We start from the raw sequence: 26,270 nt of genomic DNA, 5'->3' as shown, positions 1-26,270 counted from the left end.
CAAAAATGTTCGTTATCAAAAGTAATAAATTGAGAAACTGTATTAGGCTTTGGTCACAAAATAATCTCGTTTTCCCTATATCTTCAAGTTGTCAATCGTAAATATGATAAACATTTTATACCACATTATGAAAATATCTGCCTTTCTATCGCTCACACGTTATACTTAGTGCAATTGATCAAAGTTCTTAATTATATTCGAAATTCAAAATCTCCAAAAAAAGTTCAATACTGTGGTTCGGACAAACTTTGTGAACTTTTTAACTATATATTACAATGCTTACGTGTATGACCTTTAAACGTCATGTTTTGTATTGTCATGTCTTAAATCTTTTTATTGCTATTCTTAAAATAAGGATTCCCCATTTATGTTTATTGTAAAATTTATGTATCGAAAGTTCTTTAGCAATAAATTAAATCTTTATTTGCTTTTTCTTAAAACTAGCATTTTCGTTCTTTCATTGAATAACTTCATAAACCTCACTTATGATATTGTTACTTTTCATATTCATTATGCCAACATATGTATGTACAATCGAAATATGCGTGATTTACCCATATCCTCAGTGATTGATATCATCTTGCATCCAGTTCATGTTAAGTTATGGGCATAGAAAACTCTATAGGAGAGAACCGAATAGGGTAATATCTATACATTTCAGAAACCAAAATGTGGACTACTTTGCACAAGTTAATGCGAAAGAGCACACTGGATATATCGCGTAATTGTTTACAACAAAACTACTCGGGATCAATAATGAAGTATAATAATCAACAATATTGTCATTTGAGATCTTTAATCGTATTTACCATTCGAATGAAATAGCGAACACAAATATACAAATCCACTTGCCCTCATTAAACTTTCCCGTGAAAATCGCCTCATCAGACGCCTAGGTAAAGGTGTGTTCCATCAAACATTTGATCACATTGTAATTCTTGTGTTTTTCTAATGTTGTCTCATGCTCATCAACCCAAAATGCATACATGTAATACCAATAACAAAATATAAATATAAAAACTTATCCATTTTTGTTCAAACGGGTGGGAGAGAGGGTGGCAATATCAAGGACCTCATCCAGTCAGGATTCTACTTTGTCAAAATTAACTCCCCATGACGTACACGCCACCTAATTTTTATAATCGTAATTATGGAAGCCATTGTAGTGATGACGCGCTGCCAATTTAGATCTTGAAAACCGACAAATTTATTCACATAGCATCATTATGATCCTTATATGCCAGTTGTATTTTAAAAGAAAAATGTATCTACTAGCTATTGAGCATCATTTGATGTAATTTTATGCATTTGGTCAACTTAAAAGTATTGTCTGATCGTTTGTCAGGGGGAATTTTCGAAAGTTCAAAAATATTTAAAAAAAAAATCTAATTAATTATTTCGTGGAAGGGCACACAAAAAATTTTCAGAGGTTGAAGACTAATTACCCTAGATAACACACACAAAACATGAAGTTTTTTTGAAGTTATGCATTTTTAAGATCCACTTGAAAAGTCTGTCATCAAGTACTTTTAGTAAAAATTTGTTTTTCGAACACACCTACTCTGTTGTTATCACTCATTAGAAAGGTATTTCACTTGACCCATATATTTCATTTTCTAGTACTGTAAATTGTTAATGTTATTATATCAACCTAGAGCCTAAATATATCAAAATGATAGAATCTGAAGCGAGATGATGTATCAAATATTTCCTTTTATACGCTTTCAAGACAGAATAGTCAACTCAAACACGCCTGAAAATAAAAAGGTGTACTCGACTTTCTCTTTTTGATGAAGTTATTGCCAATTTTGGGGATTTTTTCCCAACAAACTGTCGCCGAGGGAAGAGATGCAAATTAATTCTTTAAAAAGATCAATCTTTTATTTTTCTTTGGAATTTTTTTCGGCGCAATTAATGCTTATGTACAAAAAAGATCCACATGTATTTGCACCTACCACAATCGACTGTTTTGTAAAAATTTGTCCATAATTTAAAAATTTACAAATATCTCGAAGCTCCATACCAAAATCCTAAATTAGGCACATTCATTAAACTTTTAAAGCCCATAGAAACAGATGTAAACAATTCAAATTTACCAACTTGGCCTTTTTTACCTGCTCTAAAAAAGAGTTTCATTTATTTCATTTAATTTCAACTGGGTTTCCGCCTGTTCAACCCAAACAGTCAATATTTATTGCCTGGTCAAATATAGCCCTTAAACCAACCGCTTGGATGTTCAAAGAATGAGGATGTATCACATGTACTTCCGCCAAAGATATCAACCAATGAGACTATACCCATATCCTCAGTAATTGATATCATCTTGCATCGAGTTCAAGTTAAGTTATTAGCACAGAAAACTCTGTTGTCCATACAGCATATTTGCAGGCCAATCTCCAATTAAACTCCTAGCAAGGCTTTCCTTTAAGGAATAGTATTCCCAAAACGTAAAACAAAAATATCTTCAACACTTTAATTAAATATTATTCTTTTATTTCTTTACAATGCTACTATGCTTGCATTAAATAACAACATCATATATGTAACACATAATAATAACATTATTTGAATCACATCTTCAGCACGTGGAAAGCTTGTAAGCAAAGGGAATTCACCTCCAAGTGTCAACCATGCTGACTTGTCTCTTACTTTTACTATTGTTGGATTAAACCCACTCTTTACTTCCCAATCAGGAACATTGACAAATGTATTTCCACATGATTCTTCACAACTCTTGTTTATTTGTGTACTTAGCCAGCATAAGTCACACCTTGAAAAGGAAAAATTCCTTCGCCTTAAATCCACGTGAAAAACCACTAGGGAATCAGTGTCCCTCGAACTGGACAAAGAAATTTAAATTAAAAAATTCAACCATACATAACATTTTAGTATACATTGGTATAAAAAAAATCATACAACATTATATTTCTTGAATAGAACAGAACAAAAAATGTTGCAACAACAATTCTTCCAAGTCAAACAGATTTTTGTGACATCTTTCTGAAAGTCTGTCGTCAAGTAATTTTAGTAAAAATTTGTTATTCGAACACACCTATTCTGTTGTTATGACTCATTAGAAAGGTATTTCACTTTGCCCATATATTTCATTTTCTAGTACTATAAATTTTTAATGTTATTATATCAACCTAGAGCCTAAGTATATAAAATAATAGAATCTGAAGCGAGATGATGTATCAAATATTTCCTTTTATACGCTTTCAAGACAGAATAGTTAACTCAAACACGCCTGAACATAAAGAGGTGTATTCGACTTTCTCTTTTCGATGAAATTATTGCCAATTTTTGGGACTTTTACCCAAAAAAACTGTCGCCGAGGACCGAGATGCAAATGAATTCTTTAAAAAGATCAACCTTTTATCTTTCTTTGGAATTTTTTCGGCGTAATAATGGTTATGCACAAAAAAGATCCACATGTATTTGCACCTACCACAATCGACTGTTTTGTAAAAATTTGTCCATAATTTTAAAATTTACAAATATCTCCAAGCTCCATACCATAATTTAAGTAAAAACAAATACATAAGACGCATAAAATCCTAAATTAGGCACATTCATTAAACTTTTAAAGCCCATAGGAACAGATGTAAACAATTCAAATTTACCAACTTAGCCTTTTTTACCTTCTCTAACAAGGGTTTCATTTATTTCATTTAATTTCAACTGGGTTTCCGCCTGATCAACCCAAACAGTCAATATTTATTGCCTGACCAAATATAGCCCTTAAACCAACCGCTTGGATGTTGAAAAAATGAGGATGTATCACATGTACCTCCGCCAAAGATATCAACCAATGAGACTATACCCATATCCTCAGTGATTGATATCTTCTTGCATCCAGTTCATGTTAAGTTATGGGCACAGAAAACTCTGTTGTCCATACAGCATATTTGCAGGCCAATCTCCAATTTAATCCCTAGCAAGGCTTTCCCTTAAGGAATAGTATTCCCAAAACTTAAAACAAAAATATCTTCAACACTTTAATTAAATATTATTCTTTTATTTCTTTACAATGCTCGCATTAAATAACAACATCATATATGTAACACAAGATGATATTTATATATACAATGTTCACAAATATAACTTTAAATATTCCTAGCAAAGCCTTTCACATAACTCATTTGAAATAAAATTAACGAACTGTTTAAAACTTGAATTTTGATAATTTGTTTTGGTAGCACCTCAGAATCAAATGCTCTCCCTTTGGAATGATGGAAGAAATTATGAATGTCTACATCATTCTCTAACCATTTCAAGATACATGTACAAAATTCTTTATCAATAATTTCCTAATTCAAAATAATCTTCCAATTCAATTAGCTCTCGTGAATTTGACCACATACAAACTTATCAGGGTCGCGTAAAGGCAATGAATTCATAACAAAATGAACATTATTTGAATCACATCTTCAGCACGTGGAAAGCTTGTAAGCAAAGGGAATTCACCTCCAAGTGTCAACCATGCTGACTTGTTTCTTACTTTTACTGTTGTTGGATTAAACCCACTCTTTACTTCCCAATCAGGAACATTGACAAATGTATTTCCACTTGATTCTTCACAACTCTTGTTTATTTGTGTACTTAGCTAGCATGAGTCTCACCTTGAAAAGGAAAAATCCCTTCGCCTTAAATCCACGCGAAAAACCACTAGGGAATCAGTGTCCCTCGAACTGGACAAAGAAATTTAAATTAAAAAATTCAACCATACATACAATTTTAGTATACATTGGTATAAAAAAAAATCATACAACATTATATTTCTTACATAAAACAAAACAAAAAATGTTGCAACAAATATTCCTCCAAGTCAAACAGATTTTTGTCACATCTTTGAACACATCAATGAAATTATATACACATCCATTAGTAAACATCTAAAAATTTAGAACAAATTTCTAGAATTTCTTTTAAATAGGTTCATTTAAACATAAGGCTGTTTCCATCATAACTTTATCTATATATTCCAGTTAAATTAATGAACAACTCAATATCACTGCAAAATTTTTTGTTTTAATTCAAGTACCCATATTGGCATCTTCTGCCTTTTCCCTCAATACAGACAAACACAGATTAGGTATATCCAACTTCAACTGATGTCTATAAACATGTCTTGCTAACTCCTCATAAACATCTGCCTCATGGTTCACTCTTCTGGAACACTTTAATAGCAAGTCCTTCTAAAGTTAGTAATATCAGAGATTCACTTGGGTCCTATTGCATGCATAGCGTTTTCAATTTTTTAACTTTCTCAATCTTAGTAGTCTTTTCTAACAAAGTCATTCGATCATCAAGGCTGTTACTATCAACTGAACTTTTCCTTTTGTTATTATTATTATTATCATTTGTACTACAGGTGGCAGAACTTGTACTAGGAGGCTACAAAATAACCATATAAATATCAATGCATATACATATAAATAAGAAGATGTGATATGAGTGCCAATGAGACAACTATCCATCCAAGTGACTATGTATAAAAAGTAAACAATTATAGGTCAAAGTACGGCCTTCAACACGGAGCTTTGGCTCACATCGAAAAACAAGCTATAAAGGGCCCTAAAATGACTAGTGTAACACAATTCAAACAGGAAAACCAACGGTCTAATCTATATAAAAAGTGAGAAACGAAAAACACTTATGAATCACACCAACAAACGACAACCACTGAACAACAGGCTCCTGACTTAGGACAGGTGCATAAAAATGCAGCGGGTTTGAACGTTTTAACAGGCGCCAACCTTCACCCTAACCTGAAACAGTGGTGTAACATTACAACATAAAAAGACACATGCTAAATAAACCATATTCATTACATACATCATATGCAATCATAGTAAAATATACAATCAACAATTAACAATAAACTTTTCACTTTATCAATGAACCATTTATTGAATCACATGTATACATTGTATACAGTATTTTATTGTTTAATTAATCTTTATATAGGACAAATTGATCCCTAAATACAAGTACAAAATGAAGTTTATTCTGAATCAAACTCGATCCAATCTGACTAGTTCGTGCATAAATCCAAAAGAGCCCCCATACATGTATTAAAAGTCTTAATCAGCATTTCAAAGTTTCATTATTTGACCTTGACCATAATTTTGAAATCTATAGGCTTCAATACTATTAGAATTCAAAATACAATTAAGACCCATTATACCTAGAAAACGTCTATATTGAACTGACAGACAGACAGACAACTCCTTCATTGAACAGACAGACAGACAGACAACTCCTTCATTGAACAGACAGACAGACAGACAGTCAGACAATATATAGTCATTTAAATCAGAAAAAAATTTCAAACCATATACCATGCTTGTAAGCATATGATCATGATTTATAAACGGTTAGGGTTACATCTATATTTACTCTGGTTTTATTTATATTTTATGAAATCAAAATATTACTTAAACTTGTACTCACCAGATTCTGATCAGAAAGATCCTGTCCTTTAGGTTGATCGAACTCATTGGCATGAATTATCATGCAACGTAAAGCCCATCTTGCTTCTCCTTCATTCATCTGCTTGTCAGCTAATTCCAAAATCTCAGCTAGATCCTCCCCTGTCAATTCCCTTACATTCTTCACAATATCCTTGTTAATTTTCTTGGTTTTCAAGCCTTTTTGTACCCGTGCATATTCCTTGAGCGATTTTGGTTGTCCCGTTTTTATTCTTTTAATCACTTGTATCAGCTTTATGCCAGTTAGTGAATGTCGTTTCTTGAAAACTGTAGGTAACCCCATGTGAAAACAAAAAACAGTCAATTATATATGCAATCAAACAGACCACTGAACGCGGACTTCGACGAAGACACCTTATCATTTAATACACATCACTACTCCTGCCGAAAAAATCAATATCACGTGACATGTAATTTCACACTAAATTCTTTCACTTTCTTAGTAGTCTTTTCAAACAAAGTCTTAAAAGAGCATTTCCTGCATCAGTATCTACGATAATAATATCAAATAAAAATCTATAACAACACAAGACACAATAGAAACTATATTTACCATAATATAAACAACTTATTATTCTACTTTCAAATACATGTCTCCAAAATGGCCAGAGCTCCATTTATACATAAAATATTTTAACTCGATACCACATAGCCCGGCGTTTAACTGACGCACGGCATAACAAATATCTGAACACCTGGGTTGATATATAACCACCTGCAAGGTCTTAAATCCACAAAATATAATTCCCAAAACATTTTGCCACCGAGGCAAGTCAGTATTTCTCACAATTTTTATTTTTTGCCACCAAGGCAAATGTAAAAATTTATCAAAATGACCCCCTAGGTCTATCAAGAAGCCACCAAGGCAAATATATAAATGACCACCAATGTCTTAAAGCCACCAAGGCTAGTACTTTCCATTTAATATTGCCACCAAGGCAAATGTAAGAAATTGAAAAAATGACCACCTAAGTCTATTAAGAAGCAACCAAGGCAAATATAAATGACAACCAAAGTCTTAAAGCCACCAAGGCTAGTATTTTCTATTTAAAGTTGCCACCAAGGCAATTGTAAGTAAAAGATATAGATTATAATTACTTTGCCGACAACACGTGGAGCACGACCGTCCCACAGCTTAGGTGTTGAAAGAATGAGGATGTATCACATGTACTTCCGCCAAAGACATCAACCAATGAGACTAATTGCATGATTCCTATTAATTTTCATAGAGATTTTTTTTTATGAAATTTCAAAATCATGCGTTTTTTTTTTGTTTTTTGTTTTTGTTTTTATCTTACTATTCGTCATGGATTTGCATATTAATTGTTGACGTCCGTACATTGCCCCTTAGTTCTTGTGCAGTATGATTGGGACCGTTTATTAATTGCTACATCAGGGTCGATACCTCTGCAAGTGGACTCTCAGTTTCAAGTATTGCGGGACTGATATGAAAGTACGGATGTTAACTATTAAAATTTGCCTTTATAACACCTTTGAAATCATTGAAAAGTGATGAATGTATATCCCTCTCGGAATGTTCAGATTATAGTGAGTATAAATATCTGTAAATCAAAACTTAAAAATGTATTAATATTAAAACATGCACATATATAAATTGTTCAAACCTGCTACTAAGTCATTATAGAATGCCGAAATTTAACAACAGCTTTATGCGTGTTTTCTAACTTTGGTCTTTGCTTAACCATTCTTTACCACCCGATAATTCCATCAAAATGTGTCAAATATGTTAGACTCTATAGTATATGGGGCAAATTTTCAAAATAAATAAACTAACAGTTTTTATTCTTCTTTGTTCGAAACAAAAGAATGAGTTCATCACACAAAATAGAAACATTCTTTATCAACTCGCCTCCCGGACATTTGGGCAACAATTACGCTGAGGTTAACTGAATGGTCGTTGACGTGTTTTCGAAGACACTTTATACAATCCAATGCCAGACAAGCCTTTAGTCAATCGAAATACTAGACCACGTTTCGTAGTCATTTACAATCAATTGTCTCAAAACATCAACCGACGTTGTTGCTCAATGGCATATATTACTGTTAATTAAAACGATTACATATAAACTATAACACTCAAACTTTTTTGTGCATCTATAGTTCACTGTCTATTATACAGAAGAAGAGAATGTAGTATTTTAACGACATGTTATACTGTTTACTAATTCAGCCTATCAATGATAGCTTTCAAAATACATGTAATAAGAAAAATAACAACTAAAGTTCAGACTCTGAAACTGGTTAAAAATGGTCGTAAAGGGGAAATAAATATGATAACAATTAACCGGAAAAACGTGGTAATAGTAGAAAGATCTTGAAATTTGGGTCATTTTTGCATTTTTTATTGGTTTAAATAGGTTCTGCGGTTTCACAAGATTCAAAAGAAGCTGATGAAAAACGACGATAAACAAACTGATATTAATATAAAAATAACGAGATGTGGTGTGATTGCTATCGAGACAACTATCCACCAAAGTTCTATTGAAGTGGATGTAAACAATTATTGGCAACCGTACGGCCTTCAACAATGACAAAAACCCATACAGTACAGTTTGCTGTAAAAGGCCCCGACATGAAAATATGAAACAATTTAGTTGAGAAAACGAATGACCTTATTTATAACAAAACAATTTGCGATTCACTGAACAACAGAAACATTCAAAATGTGGTGGGGTTAAACTTGTTTGAAGGTGCCAACCCTCCACTAACCTGGGAAAGTGGTGCAACGGCACACCATACAAAGCAACAAACGAAAAAAAACAAATACGAGAAACCATAACAAACGACAACCACTAAATTACAGGCTCCTGACTTGGGACAGGCAAATCTAGAACGTGGCGGGGTTAAACTATTTTGCTGGGACCAAACCTTCCCTCTAACCTGAGACAGTGGTGTAACAGTACAACACAAGAACAAACTATAAATGTCAGTTGAAAAGCACTTAACTCATCAGATCGATACAAAGCAGAAAACAATAATTTAGATGGCTAACACAAACCTTGTTTAGGTACCAAATTGTGAAGACAAACAGGTGCGACATAAATTTAGAGACATATATATTTAAAATATACTTCATACTTAAACTCTACATAGTGATTAGTGATGAACCTTATATAAATATAAAAACATTATACTTAGTTCACGTTATCAAATACTGAAGTTTCCATACCTTGGAATCACTGTAAATGGAAATAAATTCTTTATACCTGGTAAGTTAGATTTCATGTTCTTTGTGGTGTACGAAAGGCGTATGCAGTGCATGCTATACAATTCTGCCCATTTATTGGTAAGTTTGCCCATAAACCTTTGTATATGATAGGAGTAAGATAGTTTATGTATCAATCTGAGAATATGATTTGAAACTGTAGTTTGAATGCAGAAAGGGAGATTTACGAAGGATTTTGAAAGTGACATCGACCTTTCAGTTATGAATCTATTATGTAACATTCAATTTGACAATTGCGCTATTATTGCCATATATGGTTATTTTTTGCAATATCTTGATTTTATTATAACAGTCTTTAATATGTTGTATTTTGAATTACGGATTCATTATCATTATTTATTATTTTAAGGACAAATAGATTTTGATGTTCCTTTTACTACCATAATGTAACATACTGGTTGTACTGTAGATGTTAGATATATAACCTGGTTCCATAGATTGGTAAGGGTCATATTATATTGTTACTATATATCAGTTAACGTGAGTTTGATCATAGACAATAAATGCTACAGTAGTGCATATGAATTAAAAAGAATACAATAGTGAATAATTAGTAACCTTTGCATAGTAAAGATTTAATGAATGAACCTCGTTTTTGGAGTATACGATACATTCGACTTGTTTATAGTACGCTTGGTTGATTATAACGATATGCTATTTGATACGACTTATCAAACGCATGTATTTGTATTTATCAATATATAATTGCAAGTTTGTTGTGTATTATGAATATCACTGCATTCTTGATACTCAGTATAGTTTATTGTATACGGAATAGAATATTACATACAATCTTGTTACATTGTTATTTACACCAGTTTTTATATTTATAAGAGTTTAATAAGACTGTGATATTAGTTAATGTTATAAGTATATGCTATTGTTATCGCAGGGATATTTTTCTACGTTTATTTGTATAATAAAGTGTTGTGATAAAATTGTTGTTGTTTGTTACAACAATTATGTATAAAGAAGGATAAGATTGGTGGACATTTTTTCTAGCAACAAATAAAACTCGATTAGACAAAGCCCACAGCTTTGCTAGACAAAAATGATATATCTATAAAAGTGTATTTGCCGATTCTACAGAAAAAATAAAAATGTTTTAAAAAGTACGAATAACCAATAATGCCGTGACATATGTGGTCTCAAATAATTAACGTGAACAAGATAGATAGAAAAAAACATTCAGTTCTCTCATTTGTCAGTTTCTTTAAAACCGTATAGAATAAGAATGTCTTGGATACGAATAATTTCCCTTATTCAGGTTGTATTCTGGTACTCGCGACAGGAAAGTTGTGTGTAGAAAGGCATTGGAACCCTAACACACATATTGTGAGTAAATGGAACTAAAATGACTGTCATGCTATTATGAGGTTAACGTGCATTAAAACTGGGTTAACTGACCATTTGTATCGATAAGTGTCTGTACCTGTATACTAACTTAAAGGCTATTAATACTCTTAGTTAAACAAATAAAGCATTACGTATGTTTATTAACAAAAAAATCGAAAATAGTGATTTAACGTAAACAGATATTGGTAAGAAACAAGAACATGTTAGAAGTACTTTTCTTTTTATGCAAATGTAGTAGAATACAATTCTAAAAATAAACAGTTCTTTTATTCTTTTCAATAACAAAATTTCTTCTCTAACGGTTATTTTATTTAATTAACAAAATATGTTGAATTGGTTAAATCTTGTTTTTCCCACGTCGTATTTAGCAATGCCTATAAGATTAATTCAATACACATTTAACATGGTCGTTGAAGACGTCTTTCAACGGGGTTAGGAACCCCCATATTAGCCATTATCATTGTCGATTTCGTCTGTAAAATCACTAGCACAACTGTCATATTGATCAGCATCCCCATCACTAGAGTAATTGTCGCGATTTTCGGTATTTAGATCATTCTGAACTTCATCATATTGTTCCTGGTTACGATGTAGGTGTGAAATTTCCTCGTTTTCGTCTAAGTATCGTAGTTTGTATGGTAAGAGTGGGTGCATGCTAGGCCAAGGAACGTTCGGTCTATCAAATGAAGTCTTACTTCGCCGATCAACATCTGGACTACAGAAGCCATAAACTGCTTGTCGTATCATATTATCTCCAAAATATTCATTTACTAAACCCCCAAAGTCAACTTCTACTGATTGCAAATATATTTTTAATTCTCGGACAGGCTTTGATTGTGTTCTTACTTTAGAATTTTTCATTTTCGATCGGTCAGTCCATTGCGTTTGTAATCCTGTATTATTGCGCAATTTCTTTTCGGTATTATTGTTACCAACGTTTAGAGTTTTTGGTTCAGTAAACTTGTTTCTATCAGAAAGTACTGCATTACTATCTGTGTGGTCATTCACATGATTTCTAATAAGCCAGTCCGTACTTTCCTGATAAGTATTCATACCATTATTCTGAATACAATTATCGTTAATGTCATTAAAATGGTTATCGTTATCTTTTCCCGGGTCCGTAATTGAATCTTCCGGATTGATGTCGGAACTTAGCAAGTTGGTTTGTTCGAAAATGTCATTTGTTTCGAATAAACGAAGGATATCTGCTAGTCGTATTAGTTCCAGATCTAAACTATTATTTTTTATTACCTTTGCAATTGAGATTGCCAACTCTTTACTTATACCTTTCATAAATTCAATGTTGAGGTAACCGTCCGTTTCGGAAAACGCTGTTACATATATAGCTTGGTTAAACTCCTCTTGTCCTTTTCCTTGTACTTTCTGCAAAAACGCAGACGGTGAATACATTTTGTCTCTGCAAATAAAGAGCATGCACGGTTTTCTACGTTGCATATTCCCTTTCGAATATTTCAGCGATATCAGCAAACATGCTTGTTGATCTATGTATAGTTCTTCTGTGCTATAAGACTTGAGTCTAGTTTCTTCTCCCCTGTAGGTAATGGCCTAAAATGAAATGACAGAAATATTTGGACTATGAATTAATTGAATAATCAATTATGAAGTATGTTATTCACTGTTTATTTTCGACACATTTAATATGCCCTGCACTTTAAAGAATTCCTACTATACGTTCAATGTCAATGTTGACTTTAGATATTAAACAACAATCACGAAATCAGTCAAGTAGAACTTTTTTTTCTTTTTTTTTTACTGTGTTGATTAGACACTAAAACAAATGCAGTATTTATTTTTTATCAAGGGGCAAATTTCTTGAACGACAAATTTGAAATCGGTCAAACTCATCAAATTCCAATGTATATTTAGTGGACCCGAAAAAAACTATTTCTAAATTTTCAATGATTTGTCGAAGACTGCCAACGATATCGGTTGAACAAAATGGTCAATTTCCGATTTATCAAGGAACATAACTTTGGAATGAGAAAAGTAATCCTTAAAATTATAATTGGATCTTTAGAATGCGATCCTAAACTTTGAATATTTCCAATTAACAAATGATTTGATGGAATACTGAAATTATTGGGCAAAATGTATACACTAAATAATTTTCAACTTTATCAAGCCTTACGGACAAACACTGGAACGGTTGTAATTCTATTTGTCAAATTAAAAATGGGTTTGTGTTTTGTGACTGGTTTCCAAATTTCAAATGATTTGGTACAGGCTTGCAACAGTTTTTTCCGTTTAATCAAGGGCATAACTCTAGAAAAACAAAGGTCAAATTGGTGATTGTTGAACTGAATTGATGTTTATAGTTAAAGCTTTTGATGCAAAACATAATAGTTTGGATTTTCAATTACATTGTCGAATATTACATGCATATTAGGACGTGGTCATGGTCATTTGATAGGAATATCATATACCCTGCTTCGAACTTAACAGACACACTGAACTGCATTTGTTTCGTCCTAGTTCGCAGCAGTCTGCAGGAAAACATGTCATCCTACCCAGACACATTATTTATGCCTAGCTGACCAATCTTTGTTCGTGTTCATAAGTACCCCAGGTCCAGCAGAGAACAATAAATGTTATTTCTTATGTGAAGGATTTGATTGAACTTAAGAATAAGACCTCCCGTATTTGAAGTCATCACACTATCGAGTGACATCGAGGAGGTTGCACCTTTCTGAAATTTCTCAGTAACAGCTGAAAACTAATTTCGAGATTATTTCGAGCTTTTTCATTTAATTTACTTTTTCAAACACACCTTACGAAAAGTTTACATTATACCACTACACAATTAACACAATTAAGACACATATAATGCCAACTGTCTTTTGATTTTTTTTAATAAAATTGCAAAAGTTTTGAAATACTTTATAACTTAACCAAAATGTATTTGTCCGTTCACTGAATAAGGTATATGTATCTTACTATACTTAATTATTCCTTCTATGAAAAAAATTAACTTCACTTTTGAATTTGAATGCTTGCAGCCTACTGCTATTATGAAATAAAATCTAAAAACTAATTACCATACTCGAGCCTTTTTCTTGTTCTGTAAAAGAATAATACATAGTTATGTACATGCGACAGAAATTCATAAACAATGGAAATCCATTCCATTTTGAAAAGAAAATAACAACAAAATTTCAAAAGATGAATATGACACTTTTGTGTTAAGAAAGATTGAGCATCGGGCATATAAGAAAATGACAGCAGCAAGTCAATAAAGAATCCCAAATGAGATTTTTTCAATTTTAGGTCCGTTATGATGTACAATTGTAATTTCCTGATAATTACTTTTGAATGTTGTAGTCATCAAATCAATCATTCCAAAACAAAGACAAAAAGGCGACGGAATGCAAATGCAGTACTCTTAAATGTATAGTGAGTTCACAGTACAAAATGCATCATAACATGTATAGTATATACATGTTTATGTTTATGTTATCCTGAACAATGCTCCTGTGTATCTTTTTTTATCATTCAAATAATCCGACTAACCACCCCATCGATATTAGGTGTAGAATGTGAATCAAGTTTAAATACCTTTCAGTAAAATCAATATTTACTTTACTTTGGAATTCTAATGTCTGTGTCATGATTGATCAAAATTGAAAATAGTTCTCTTTTTTCCAGCCTCATATTCATTTTGAGACGATTAGTTGCATAGATTGTATAACTCTTTTAAAGCTATGATGATCTTAAATTGATTTTCATCATATTAAGCTCCTATCCCCTAACTAAACTTTCATATAATTTATGCATGTTTGTAATATACATAAATATCCGATTTTCAATATAATACAAGGTAACAAACTGGCAAATTTTTCACAGATAATTATAAGTTATTTAGTAGTTTTTACCTTTTCTACCTCTACTGGAACCAGAACTGACATTTTGGAATGGAACTGACTGACACAGGGTCTCATTCAACAAGCTTTGGATGTTGTCCAGTTGTCGAAAATGTGGATTATCTATTTAATGAAACGTCAATCATTAGACTGTAAGCATGAAATCATGGAAAGGAATGCATGTACATTTAGGCAAAGATCATATTCATTGTGTGTGTGTGTGTGTGTGTGTGTGTGTAATAATATGTTTTTTTAAACAAGATCTTGTTCCTGTACGTTATAGGAAAAATTGTTTCTTTTAGATGAAGCCTGACAAAATGTTTGCCCTCGGAAAAAAATCCCGTACCCCCACACCATAAGAATGGCTACGCCTCAAAAGATTTCGACGATTAACAAAAACAGTCGCTTTTGTCCATGCATGATACTTGTGTGCTTTATTGGTGTCAAAACGTTGATCTTCATGATAAATCATGCACATAAAAGATTCTACTATTGTTTATCTAATCTCGTCTTATGTACAAGTATGCATAGGACTGATTTTAGTAACGTTATACAAACACTGTTTTAAAAACTACATTACATGTTTATACTACATAAATATAAGGATCGGATGTGGTATGACTGCAAAATTGATTTAAACAAGTACCAAGCAGATAAAAAGAAAATCAGAACAAAATGCATAGCATAATCATGGAGATTTTCCTTTGTTTCATTATGCTACTAGTTGGACTTATATTTTGCCTAATCAATGTCGCCCATGTTAGAATATCATAGGAAGTGCTTATTTTCATACTACAAATGTATAAAGAGGTAGGGCCATTTTCCCGTGAGTTTTTTTCATTTGATTAGCTAGGTAAATCATGTTCTTAAATAGCCCGATAGATACTAATTATAGTATATGAAAACACGTCACATCATCTATTTTCATACCTTGAACAGGTATTCCTACAATAATCAAGGCCAAGACTATTGATTTTTTTTTTGTTTATCAAAACCAGTAAATGCCCCTGAGGAGCATTAAAATATGAATTATCAACTAATAGATATTTAAAATTAGTTTTGTATTAAAAAAAAAATCGTGCTTCAGTTAGCGTGTTAATATTGGTAGGTGATTTGTAGCGTACACGTATTTCACAGCTTTGTTTAACTTAAAACTAACAAAATATTAAACAAGAATGTGTCCATAGTACACGGATGCCCCACTCGTACTATCATTTTCTATGTTCAGTGAACTATGAAATTGGGATAAAAACTGTAATTTAGCATTAAAATGAGAAAGATCATATCATAGGGATCATGTGTACTAAGTTTCAAGTTGGCAGGACTTCCACTTCAAAAAACTACCTTTACCAAAAACTTTAACCTGAAACGGGACAGACGGACAAACGAACAGACTGACGAACGAAGGGACGGACGGACAAACGAACGAACGGACGCACAGACCGAAAAACTGAATGCCCCTAGGTGGCGCCTAAAAAAGGGGGTTAAATATAAATACAAGAAACATTTAATAATCTAATTATCTGATATAAATCAGCTAATCTTATTCAAGATCGGTCTCTGTTTTAATGCCAAGAAGCCAAAAAATATCGGACGCATTTAACTGGGATGTTGTTTTCCTCAATCTGGATGTATCTATATCTATACACTGTTCCAGCTTTTAAGGTTTATCGTCTATATGAACCGGATAGCAGCTTACACCACTTGGTACCAGAACGGCTTGCGTAACAAACACATGTAATCTGGTCTTTTCTGCATGGCATTGTACCAAATGGATCGACCCTATGTTGTGATACAGATTCAACACTTTCTTGATGTTTTACCTACAGTCACGATTGGTAGTGTAATTGATTTTTTCTGTGGTGTTGTTTCATTTTCTGATGACTTAGGTTCCGATGTAGGGACGGTGGTTCAATGTAACAATGCCAGTACTAGTATCTACACAGTTGGTGGATTGGCGATAAAATTACTGTCTGCATTTGTTACATATCATACCATTTTCCAAAACGTTCTTGTTCGAGATTTAGAAAAAAATGTTTTTGTTGTTTTTAATTTGTTCTGCTATGGCCTTTTTTCGTTATGTGTATAACACACACAACATTTGGGCTTCATTGCTATATAATCAATTTTCGTGTTATTGGTTATGTACAAGCACCTACTTCAGTGTGACTCTTTGAATTAAACAAACATCCGAAAAAATGTGATAGGACATAACATTTTAATATTTCAACATAAAAATGAGAAAAATTAGCGTGAGATTTGAACCCCATCTTAAAAACAATCCATTATTTACAGTTTTAAGCGCTACCGATGGAGCCACGGCGACTCTTGAATACAAAGTCGATATTAAGCATCTATATAGGTAAAATTTAGTGATGTTCCATTTTTTATTAAAAAAGTTGTTTCTTAGGTATTAAGGACACACTAAACCAATTTCATTTTTGAGGGGAAAAGTTGTATAAATTACAACAACAACAAAAAACATAACTTTGTTTTGGTTTGAAGTGTCCTTCTAGGGGGATTCCCTGTTTTCCAACCTAAAAACGCGGTAAATTCCACATATTTGACTTTCATCCTTTTTTTGGAGGTTAAATTAACTATTTTCCAGACATAACATAATACATAAAGATCGAGATATTGACCAAAAAACATTTTTGTTTCTTGTTTTTATCGTAAACTTTATTCTTTCAGCACTTTTTGAAATTGGCCCTTCTGTGAAAAAATTTCAGGGGAAATTGGCCCTACCTCTTAAATGATATGTGTTGTGTACGTGAACATGAATAAGTATGACTGCAACCCAATTAGACACATCAATAGAATATTTTATTTACCTTGTATATTCTTATCAATAAATGTTGTTTCATCTTGTGTAACAACATTCTCTAAGCTTTGTCGCTTTTTCTTCTCTGTTCTCTCTTTACGTTTGACGGTATTTTCATTTAAAACTAAAAAAAAATAACAGTAAATAAGGAATGTTTTTAAGTTTGGTAATATATTTCCTCTGCTACAGTTATATCTTAATCACAAGGCGAATCAAGTTTAAAAATATACTTTACCTGTTTATAAATCCATTTTGATAACAGTTATCATATATATTTATGTTTGCAAATATATATCCTTTTCATTCATTCACTTATTTTCAGAGGTATATTACTGCCAAGTTTAATGAGTCTGTTTTTATAGAATGTTGCACAAATATACACCCTAGAAGTGGAACTTTATCCAAGAAAAAGTATATATAAGCACTATTCTACAAGTTTTTATCACCTTCACCATGCTGTATCTATTTAACATCATACTAAAATTAAATGACTTCGAAAGTTATCTCTTTATATTAAGTCGAATTCAAAATAGTGAATGATTTTTTTTTTTTTTTGCAATGAAAACATAATTCATTGTCTTCGTTAGACTCTTTTTAAAAGCTATCGATGAATTTCTTATTATTTTATATAATAACTTACTATCAAAAAGAAGAGAATTCATAACATCATAAAGACAAAACTAAACCCCCAAAAACTCTATTAATTTGGTGCGTCGAAAGCGCTCTTCTTGATTTACAGTCAGCAGAAACACTCAAACCCACAAATTAGAAGGCCAAGAATGTATAAATACTTGATTATCTAAAGAACTATTTGACCAAGACTAACTTATACAGAATAGTTAAATCTAACTAAGGTCAACTTTGCCTCAGGTAGTTGGAATTTTAATTTCTTAAAAAATTCTAGGTAAAATTTATCAACTAAGAATTCAATTTAAAACTGTAATGTCAAAAATCATGTTAATTTTTGTGTCATTTGGTCTCTTGTCGAGAGTTATCTCATTGGCAATCATACCACATCTTCTTATTTTGATGGTATAGCAACACTGACAACTCATCAGTGACTAACAGTTTACGAATAGTAGTCCTAACTCAGTGCATGAAAATAACACTTAAAACGATATGATCATCTGAATCATTTTTATGATTGACCTTCATCAGAAACGGTCAAACCCAAATATTTAAAGCTTATACAGTACAGACAGTTGAACACTTAAGGAGCTATATGACCAAAGGGGGTAGCAAATAACAAAATTCAACGAGGATAAAAGAAGACTGTAAGAGTTGGAACCTTAGATTTTCTCTAATTTATAAATCTTACAACAGAGAATCATATCATGTCAGTCTCAAAGCACTGACTACTGAGCGTAGCAAGAATAGGTATTTTTTTTTGTTTTGCAGAGGCATAGAATTACTCACCGTATTGTTTTAAAATTTCAGCTTGGAATACAGTTCCAGCTTGAGTTTTTGAGAAGTATTTAAACTTAGAACCAGTGGGCAGTGTAATATCCAACTTGGCACGACCTGATTCTTCTGAAATAAAGAAGAAACGATTTTGAATGTGTGCACATCCAGTCAGCAGAATAGCAATGATAAGATATCATAGACCTCCGACATGTCTGATACATCTACACTTTGGTAATGGACAAGTGATACAATTTCTGTTTTTGCTACAAATGAAAGTTTGAAAGAAAAAAAAGAATAAACAAATTATATATAATTTATATATATACAAGTCTAAATTGAAAACAACGTTCAAACCTATGATTGTGTTGGATAAAAACCGCAATTTTTATACGTGTGCATGTAAAACAAATTTCTTGGTAGAGAGGTCTAAATATAGCACAAACAACATTTTTCAAAAGACCAGAAAAGTGAAAAGGTATATTTTAACAAAACGCATTTGACTAACAGGTCGAACAACAAATGTTCTTAATCCCTGCTGACTGCCATTGGCGATTGCCAAATAAACGGATCACCGATGTAATAAATGGATCTTAATTATAAATTTAATACTAAACAGAAAACAATTATAAACTTGCGGAAAAGATGGTATACCGCAAACAAAAGATGCAAAGGTTTTTGTACACCATATCCGGATTTCGACACTTAGTGTCTCTTCAGTGATGTTAGGAATCGAAACGGTATTTGGAAAACCATACAATTTACATCAATTTAGGATAGATTCTTGAATTTTGATGAGTCAAAATATGATGAATGGATCATAAAAACCCGAAGGCAAATATAATACAAACCAAAACGAAAAAATATAAACAAGTCTAAATTGAAAACAACGTTCAAACCTATGATTGCTTTGGATAAAAACCGCAATTTTTATACGAGTGCATGCAAAACAAATTTCTTGTAAGAGGGGTCTAAATACAGCACAAACAACATTTTCCAAAAGACCAAAAAAGTGAAAAAGTATACTTTAACAAAACGCATTTGACTAACAGGTCGAACAACAAATGTTCTTAAACCCTGCTGACTGCCATTGGCGATTGCCAAATAAACGGATCACCGGTGTAATAAATGGATCTTAATTATAAATTTAATACTAAACAGAAAACAATAAACTTGCGGAAAAGATGGTATACCGCAAACAAAAGGTGCAAAGGTCTTTGTACACCATATCCGAATTTCGACAATTAATGTCTCTTCAGTGATGTTAGGAATCGAAACGGTATTTGGAGAGCCATACAATTTACCTCAATTTAAATATATAATAGGTATAAGAAGATGTGGTATGAGTGCCAATGAGACAACTCTCCATCCAAGTCACAATTTGTAAAAGTAAACCATTATAGGTCAAAGTACGGCCTTCAACACGGAGCCTTAGCTCACATCGAAAAGCAAGCTATAAAGGGCCCAAAAATGACTAGTGTTAAACCATTCAAACAGGAAACCCAATGGTCTAATCTATATAAAAAACGAGAAACAAGAAACACTTATGAACCACATCAACAAACGACAACCACTGAACATCAGGTTCCTGACTTAGGACAGGTGCAAACAAATGCAGCGGGTTTGAACGTTTGATCTGGCGCCAACCTTCACCCTAACCTGAGACAGTGGTGACATAAAAGGACACACTATAAAACATTAATTGAAAAAAGGCTCGACTCATCAAAGTATGAATACTAACAGATTTTATAGAAAAGTTAAACCATGAAAACCAAATTACCAAATAGTTGAATTATAAACCACAGAAAAATATATCAAAGCCAAAACCAGTATGAAATAATTTTGCCAAACAACCGGCCACTTATGGACCCTTAAAAAATAATTTGTTGAGAAGGATCTTTAACGTGCAAATAGCGTAGTGCTCCCTGAACACGGGATCTAGGATTTAACGTCCCCATCCGAAGTCTGAAAATTATACCCAACAGTGTTAGAATTAGATTTTTATGCTAACAAATGTTTGTCCCTCTAGACCACTCGATCACATCCGCTATATAAAAAATAGCTTCAATAGTGTATATATACGTTTAATGCTTAATTGTAGAAATATTAAATTTAGATTTAAAAATATAAGGGCCCATGCAAAGAGATTAAATGTATTTTTTTTTTATATATATATATATTTCGCTAGGACTGTCCCAAATCTTAATTAATTATTTGTATTTTACCTGCATTCTTACAAGTCAGCCGTATAGTAAAATAGACGTGTTAGAAAAGTCGATACTACTGTTGGCGCTCGTGTTGGATGGAAGACGAATACAATATGATGTGGGGGTCACCTCCAAAAGTATAAATACTCTATCGTTTTTATTGTCGAGCCTTCGACTTTTGTCGAAAAAGCGAGACATAGCAATCCTACATTCCGTCGTCGTCGTCATCGTCGTCGGCGACGGCGGCGGCGGCGTCCACAAATATTCACTCTGTGGTTAAAGTTTTTGAAATTTTAATAACTTTCTTAAACTAACCTGGATGTCTGCCAAACTTGGACAGAAGCTTGTTTATGATCATAAGATAGTATCCAGTAGTAAATTTAAAAAAAATAAATTCTGGTTTTTCCGTATTTTACTTATAAATGGACTTAATTTTTCTGCCAGGAAACATTACATTCACTCTGTGGTTAAAGTTTTTGAAATTTTAATAACTTTCTTAAGCTATCCTGGATTTCTACCAAACTTGGACAGAAGCTTGTTTATGACCATGAGATAGTATCCAGATGTAAATTTAGTAAAAAGAATAATTTTTTTTTTCCGTATTTTACTTATAAATGGACTTAGTTTTTTCTGCCAGGAAACATTACATTTACTCTGTGGTTAAAGTTTTTAAAATTTTAATAACTTAAACTATCCTGGATTTGTACCAAACTTGGACAAAAGCTTGTTTATGATCAAAAGCTAGTATCTAGAAGGACAATTTGTTAATATTTTGTACCTGTCTTTTCGTATTTTACTTATAAATGGACTCAGTTTTTCTTCCAGTTAACATTACATACAGCCTGCAGTTAAAGTTTGTAAAACATTTATTAGATTCATGAACTATCCTGGATTTTTACCACACTTGGACAGAAGCTTCTTACAATCAAAAGATAGTATCGAGAGGAATATTTTTATAATTTTTTTTCCTCATTTTTGTTGAGCCTGCGATTAACAGCAAAAGTAGGCGAGACACCGGGTTCCGCGGAACCCTTACGAATGTTTACCTGTATGGGCCTGTTTGATACCGCTGAAATATGTTACTAATAGTATGCAAGACATAATCAATCGAGCATTTTTAAAGACCAAAAATTAGTCATTAAATGTGAATTTTAAAATTAACTACGTGGCATATTGAAGATAATTATAACCATACATGTAATTGTAACTATTTGATTAAAGAATGCAAAAAATAATAAAACAATACGGCAAATCTTTATCTTTTGTGGAAAAGGGGGGGCATGTTTTTTTTCCATTTTCAGAATCAACAAAATGTAAGGAACAAGATTTTTGTCCCGCCTTAACTCCCAGTGGAAACAAACTATTGTTTTACTCTCATTCCAGAACTTTAAAAAACAATCAGAATAAAACAATTTTGGAAAACACAAGTCCCCCTTTTACACAAGATGAATGCTCAATGCTTTATTTTAAAATGCAAATTTGGAATTTTGTGGTCATTTGCCTAATAACATCAACATTGTATGATTGGGTAGCATTTGTCTAATACAAAATAACTCAGTTTGTCTCTCGTCAAGTCCAGCACACAATTTAACTATTTGATTTAGTTCGTTCCTTTGATGTCTACATACAGTTCGAACGACCCTGAATGTCTTTAAACGTCTTATTGCGTGTTCAACATACACACGACACTCAGACATTCTTTTATATATTTTTTTACATTTCCTTTTTTTCCCTCGGCGTTTTCCGTCTTAATTGATGTCTCTTGTATTGTGTAACAATTGGTGCACGCTTTGCATTAATTTTATCAGTTAAGATTACATAATTTGGAGGGAAATCTAACTCCAAATTAGTCCCAATACTAGGCAAAAGATTGAATTGTAGAGTATCGTTTGATATCCAAGAAAACCACTTTTAACAAGGCGTATATGATTTTCATTGTCAACTACAATTTGTGTGTGTATACAATATACATGGCGATGTCCAGAGTAATATTCCTCCTGTGGTTCAACTTGAGGCCTGTATATGACATGGGATGTACCATCAATGGCTGCTAAAACAGTTGGAATTTTCTTACAGTTCCCATGTAACTGAAGTCATTGTTGACGACTAGGCCAGACTATATCTAATGAATATATTTCCAATAAAAGTGGTTTGAGGGCTTTATGTGAGTACATATAGTATGAGACGAAACGTCAATAAGTAAACTAAGTTATAACCAAGTTATTCAGTTCAGGATTAGCATTCCGAGATAACGGATTATCAATCCGAGATCACATATCTGCAATCCGAGATCACATATTAGCAATCCGAGATCATGGATGAGCAATGCGAGATCACGGATTATCAATCCGAGATCACAGATTGTCAATCTGAAATCACGGATTGTCAATCCGAGATCACGAATTGTCAATCCGAGATACCAATCCGAGATCACGGATTAATTATTTTTTTATGTGTCCCTTTGGGACTTCCGGTTTTATACGACTACACCGTTTAACTATTTGTTTACAAAATGTTAAAACAGTCAAGATAAATTATTCACTAGATTAATATATATTGATATACAAATTTATTTATTAAACCTTTTTTGCTTTTTAAAATATATAATTGATCTTCTCCTGCGTACTTTAATAAATATAATTGTTTAAGATTAATCTCAGCGGTATCAAAGACGCCCATACAGGTAACAAAAATGATGGAGTATTTGTACTTTATGAGATGGTCCCTACATCATAGTGGATTCATCTTCCACCAAACACGAGCGCCAGCAGTAGTGTCGACTTTTCTAGCACGTCTAATAAGACAATAATAATCATGTTATACTAGAACACACCCGCGACATCGCGGGTCCGTGACTGATTTAAAGTACCTTTACCTTATTTTTAGCCTGGATTTTTAGTATTCGTATTGTCATCTGATAAAGTCATACTAATTGTAAAGTGCACAGTTTTCTCTGCTTTGAATTAGTTATATATACAGTTGAATTCTTTGATTCGTCGTTTTTACGTCATGCCGGCTAACAAATTGGAGCTCATTATTTTAGTAGTATAGATTTGGGAAAATACACACAACAGCTGTCCAGTCAAATAAACTATATCCTTTCAAAAATTAAAAGTACGCTCAGTACACACTGTGAATTAGACCTGTATCGTTTTTAGAATTTATTTGCACATGCAGAACAAATTTAAAACCGTTATGTTTGGCAAATGAAATTTAACAATGTACACATCGATGAAAACGATACGTCCGTGAATACGACAGTACGGATGCATCCTTTATCTCCGTATGCATTTTAAAAACAAGGTGACTTACAGGAAAATAACATTTATTTTGACCACGTACAAACAAATATAACATTGAATCCTACACCTTTTCATTTAGATTTTAAAAGTTAAGTCAGAACTCCTGCCAATTTTAAACTATTTGATTAAGGTAAAATACAATGAAATGTATACAGAGGTTCCTTAAACGCATTTCATGCTTACAGCATTTTGTGATCATATTAGGCGGTTATAAAACAATGATACATATCTGTTGTTCGATGAGTTTGATTTTTTTTGGGGGGGGGGGGGGGGGGGGGGGGGATATTGCAGTACCTTAATTATTATTAGGTCATAAATAGGGACACAGAGCCAAAGGTATCTGAACTGGAATTTTCAGCTCCCTCATAGACTTTTAATTTTTCAGTTTTAAATACGTTCATATTCATTTGTTTATTTGGAAAGTTCCTTTTCGAGATGTTGACAAAATATCCATGAAAGTTTACGTACATGATAAATATGCAAATGAGGATCCCTCCGATTTCTCATTATGTTGTATGGTTTTTAAAGATGAAATAATTGCCACTGGACGTCCAATAAGCAACAATCAATAATATATTAATGAATCGTTCTGGCTACGATTACGACTGAAGATAAATGTTGCGTTAAAATATTGATGCTCCGTGTATATTTTTTTGGGGTAAGAAACTCTTCTAGTTGTCAGTTAGTCCTCGAACTTGGTATTTGAATGAAAATAACCTTTATATATTCTTAACATTTTACTCTTAACAACAACCATAAAAATCCTATTTCTCGTATCAAACATAAACTAAAAGAAATTGTTTTTGTCCCGGCTGATAAAGCTGCTGATAATATCATTATAGTTTGACGTAAATTTTACATTGAGGTTCTGCAAAAGGAAATCACGAATTCACCAACATTCCAACTGACTTCATTTTCAGAATTTTTTAACGATATCTGTAACAAACATAAACTATTAGCTACTTCTTTACAAGCAGAACCAAATACAATGAAAGTCCCAACTATGTACTGGCTTCCGAAGCTACACAAATCACCTTACAAATATAGATTTATTTCGTCTTCAAGTCATTGTTCCACTACTAAATTGTCTATTTTACTTATTAGTACACTTGGTACAATCAAAAACCTGATAATTAATTGTTAAAATAAGGCCTTTGAAAAAAGCGGAATTAACTACTTTTGGAGTGTCAAAAACTCGTTGCAAGTACTTGATAAATTGCATGCATATATTGGTGATTTTGAATCTGTTCAGAGTTTTGATTTTTCTACCCTATATACCACTTTGCCTCATATTCTTATTAAGAAAAAAATCACACACCTAATTAAATGGGCATTTAAAAAGTTGAAAGCGAATACATATGTTCAAACTCTTTTAGGTCATTTTTAGTAGCAACAAACAAAAGAGGTATGTCAATTGGACATGCTTTGATACTATATCTGCCCTTGAATTTTTACTTAATAACATTTTTGTTCGCTTTGAAGATTCCGTATATCGTCAAGTTATCGGAAATCTAATGGGGACTAACTGTGCACCACTTATTGCGGACCTGTTTTTTTTATTGTT

At 32.5% G+C, this 26,270-nt stretch overlaps 1 protein-coding gene across 4 annotated transcripts in view; it reads right to left on the bottom strand.

Moving 5' to 3' along the window:
• Positions 1-11,220: 11,220 nt before the first annotated feature.
• Positions 11,221-26,270, bottom strand: part of LOC127724426 (uncharacterized) — a 28,970-nt gene continuing 13,920 nt past the window's right edge. For all 4 annotated transcript variants that reach the window (XM_052231386.1, XM_052231389.1, XM_052231387.1 and 1 more), the window contains 5 exons: positions 19,213-19,326; positions 17,807-17,920; positions 14,988-15,098; positions 14,154-14,176; positions 11,221-12,663 (listed from right to left, as the gene is read on the bottom strand). In XM_052231386.1, the coding sequence (XP_052087346.1) occupies positions 11,545-12,663; positions 14,154-14,176; positions 14,988-15,098; positions 17,807-17,920; positions 19,213-19,326 (1,481 nt within the window). In that variant the 3' untranslated portion in view covers positions 11,221-11,544. The remainder of the gene's footprint in view (positions 12,664-14,153; positions 14,177-14,987; positions 15,099-17,806; positions 17,921-19,212; positions 19,327-26,270) is intronic.

The sequence above is a fragment of the Mytilus californianus genome, unplaced genomic scaffold (assembly GCF_021869535.1).
Source record: "Mytilus californianus isolate M0D057914Y unplaced genomic scaffold, xbMytCali1.0.p SCAF_14, whole genome shotgun sequence".
In the NCBI taxonomy this organism is placed as follows: domain Eukaryota; kingdom Metazoa; phylum Mollusca; class Bivalvia; order Mytilida; family Mytilidae; genus Mytilus; species Mytilus californianus.
This window is presented reverse-complemented; position numbering and strand designations above follow the sequence as displayed.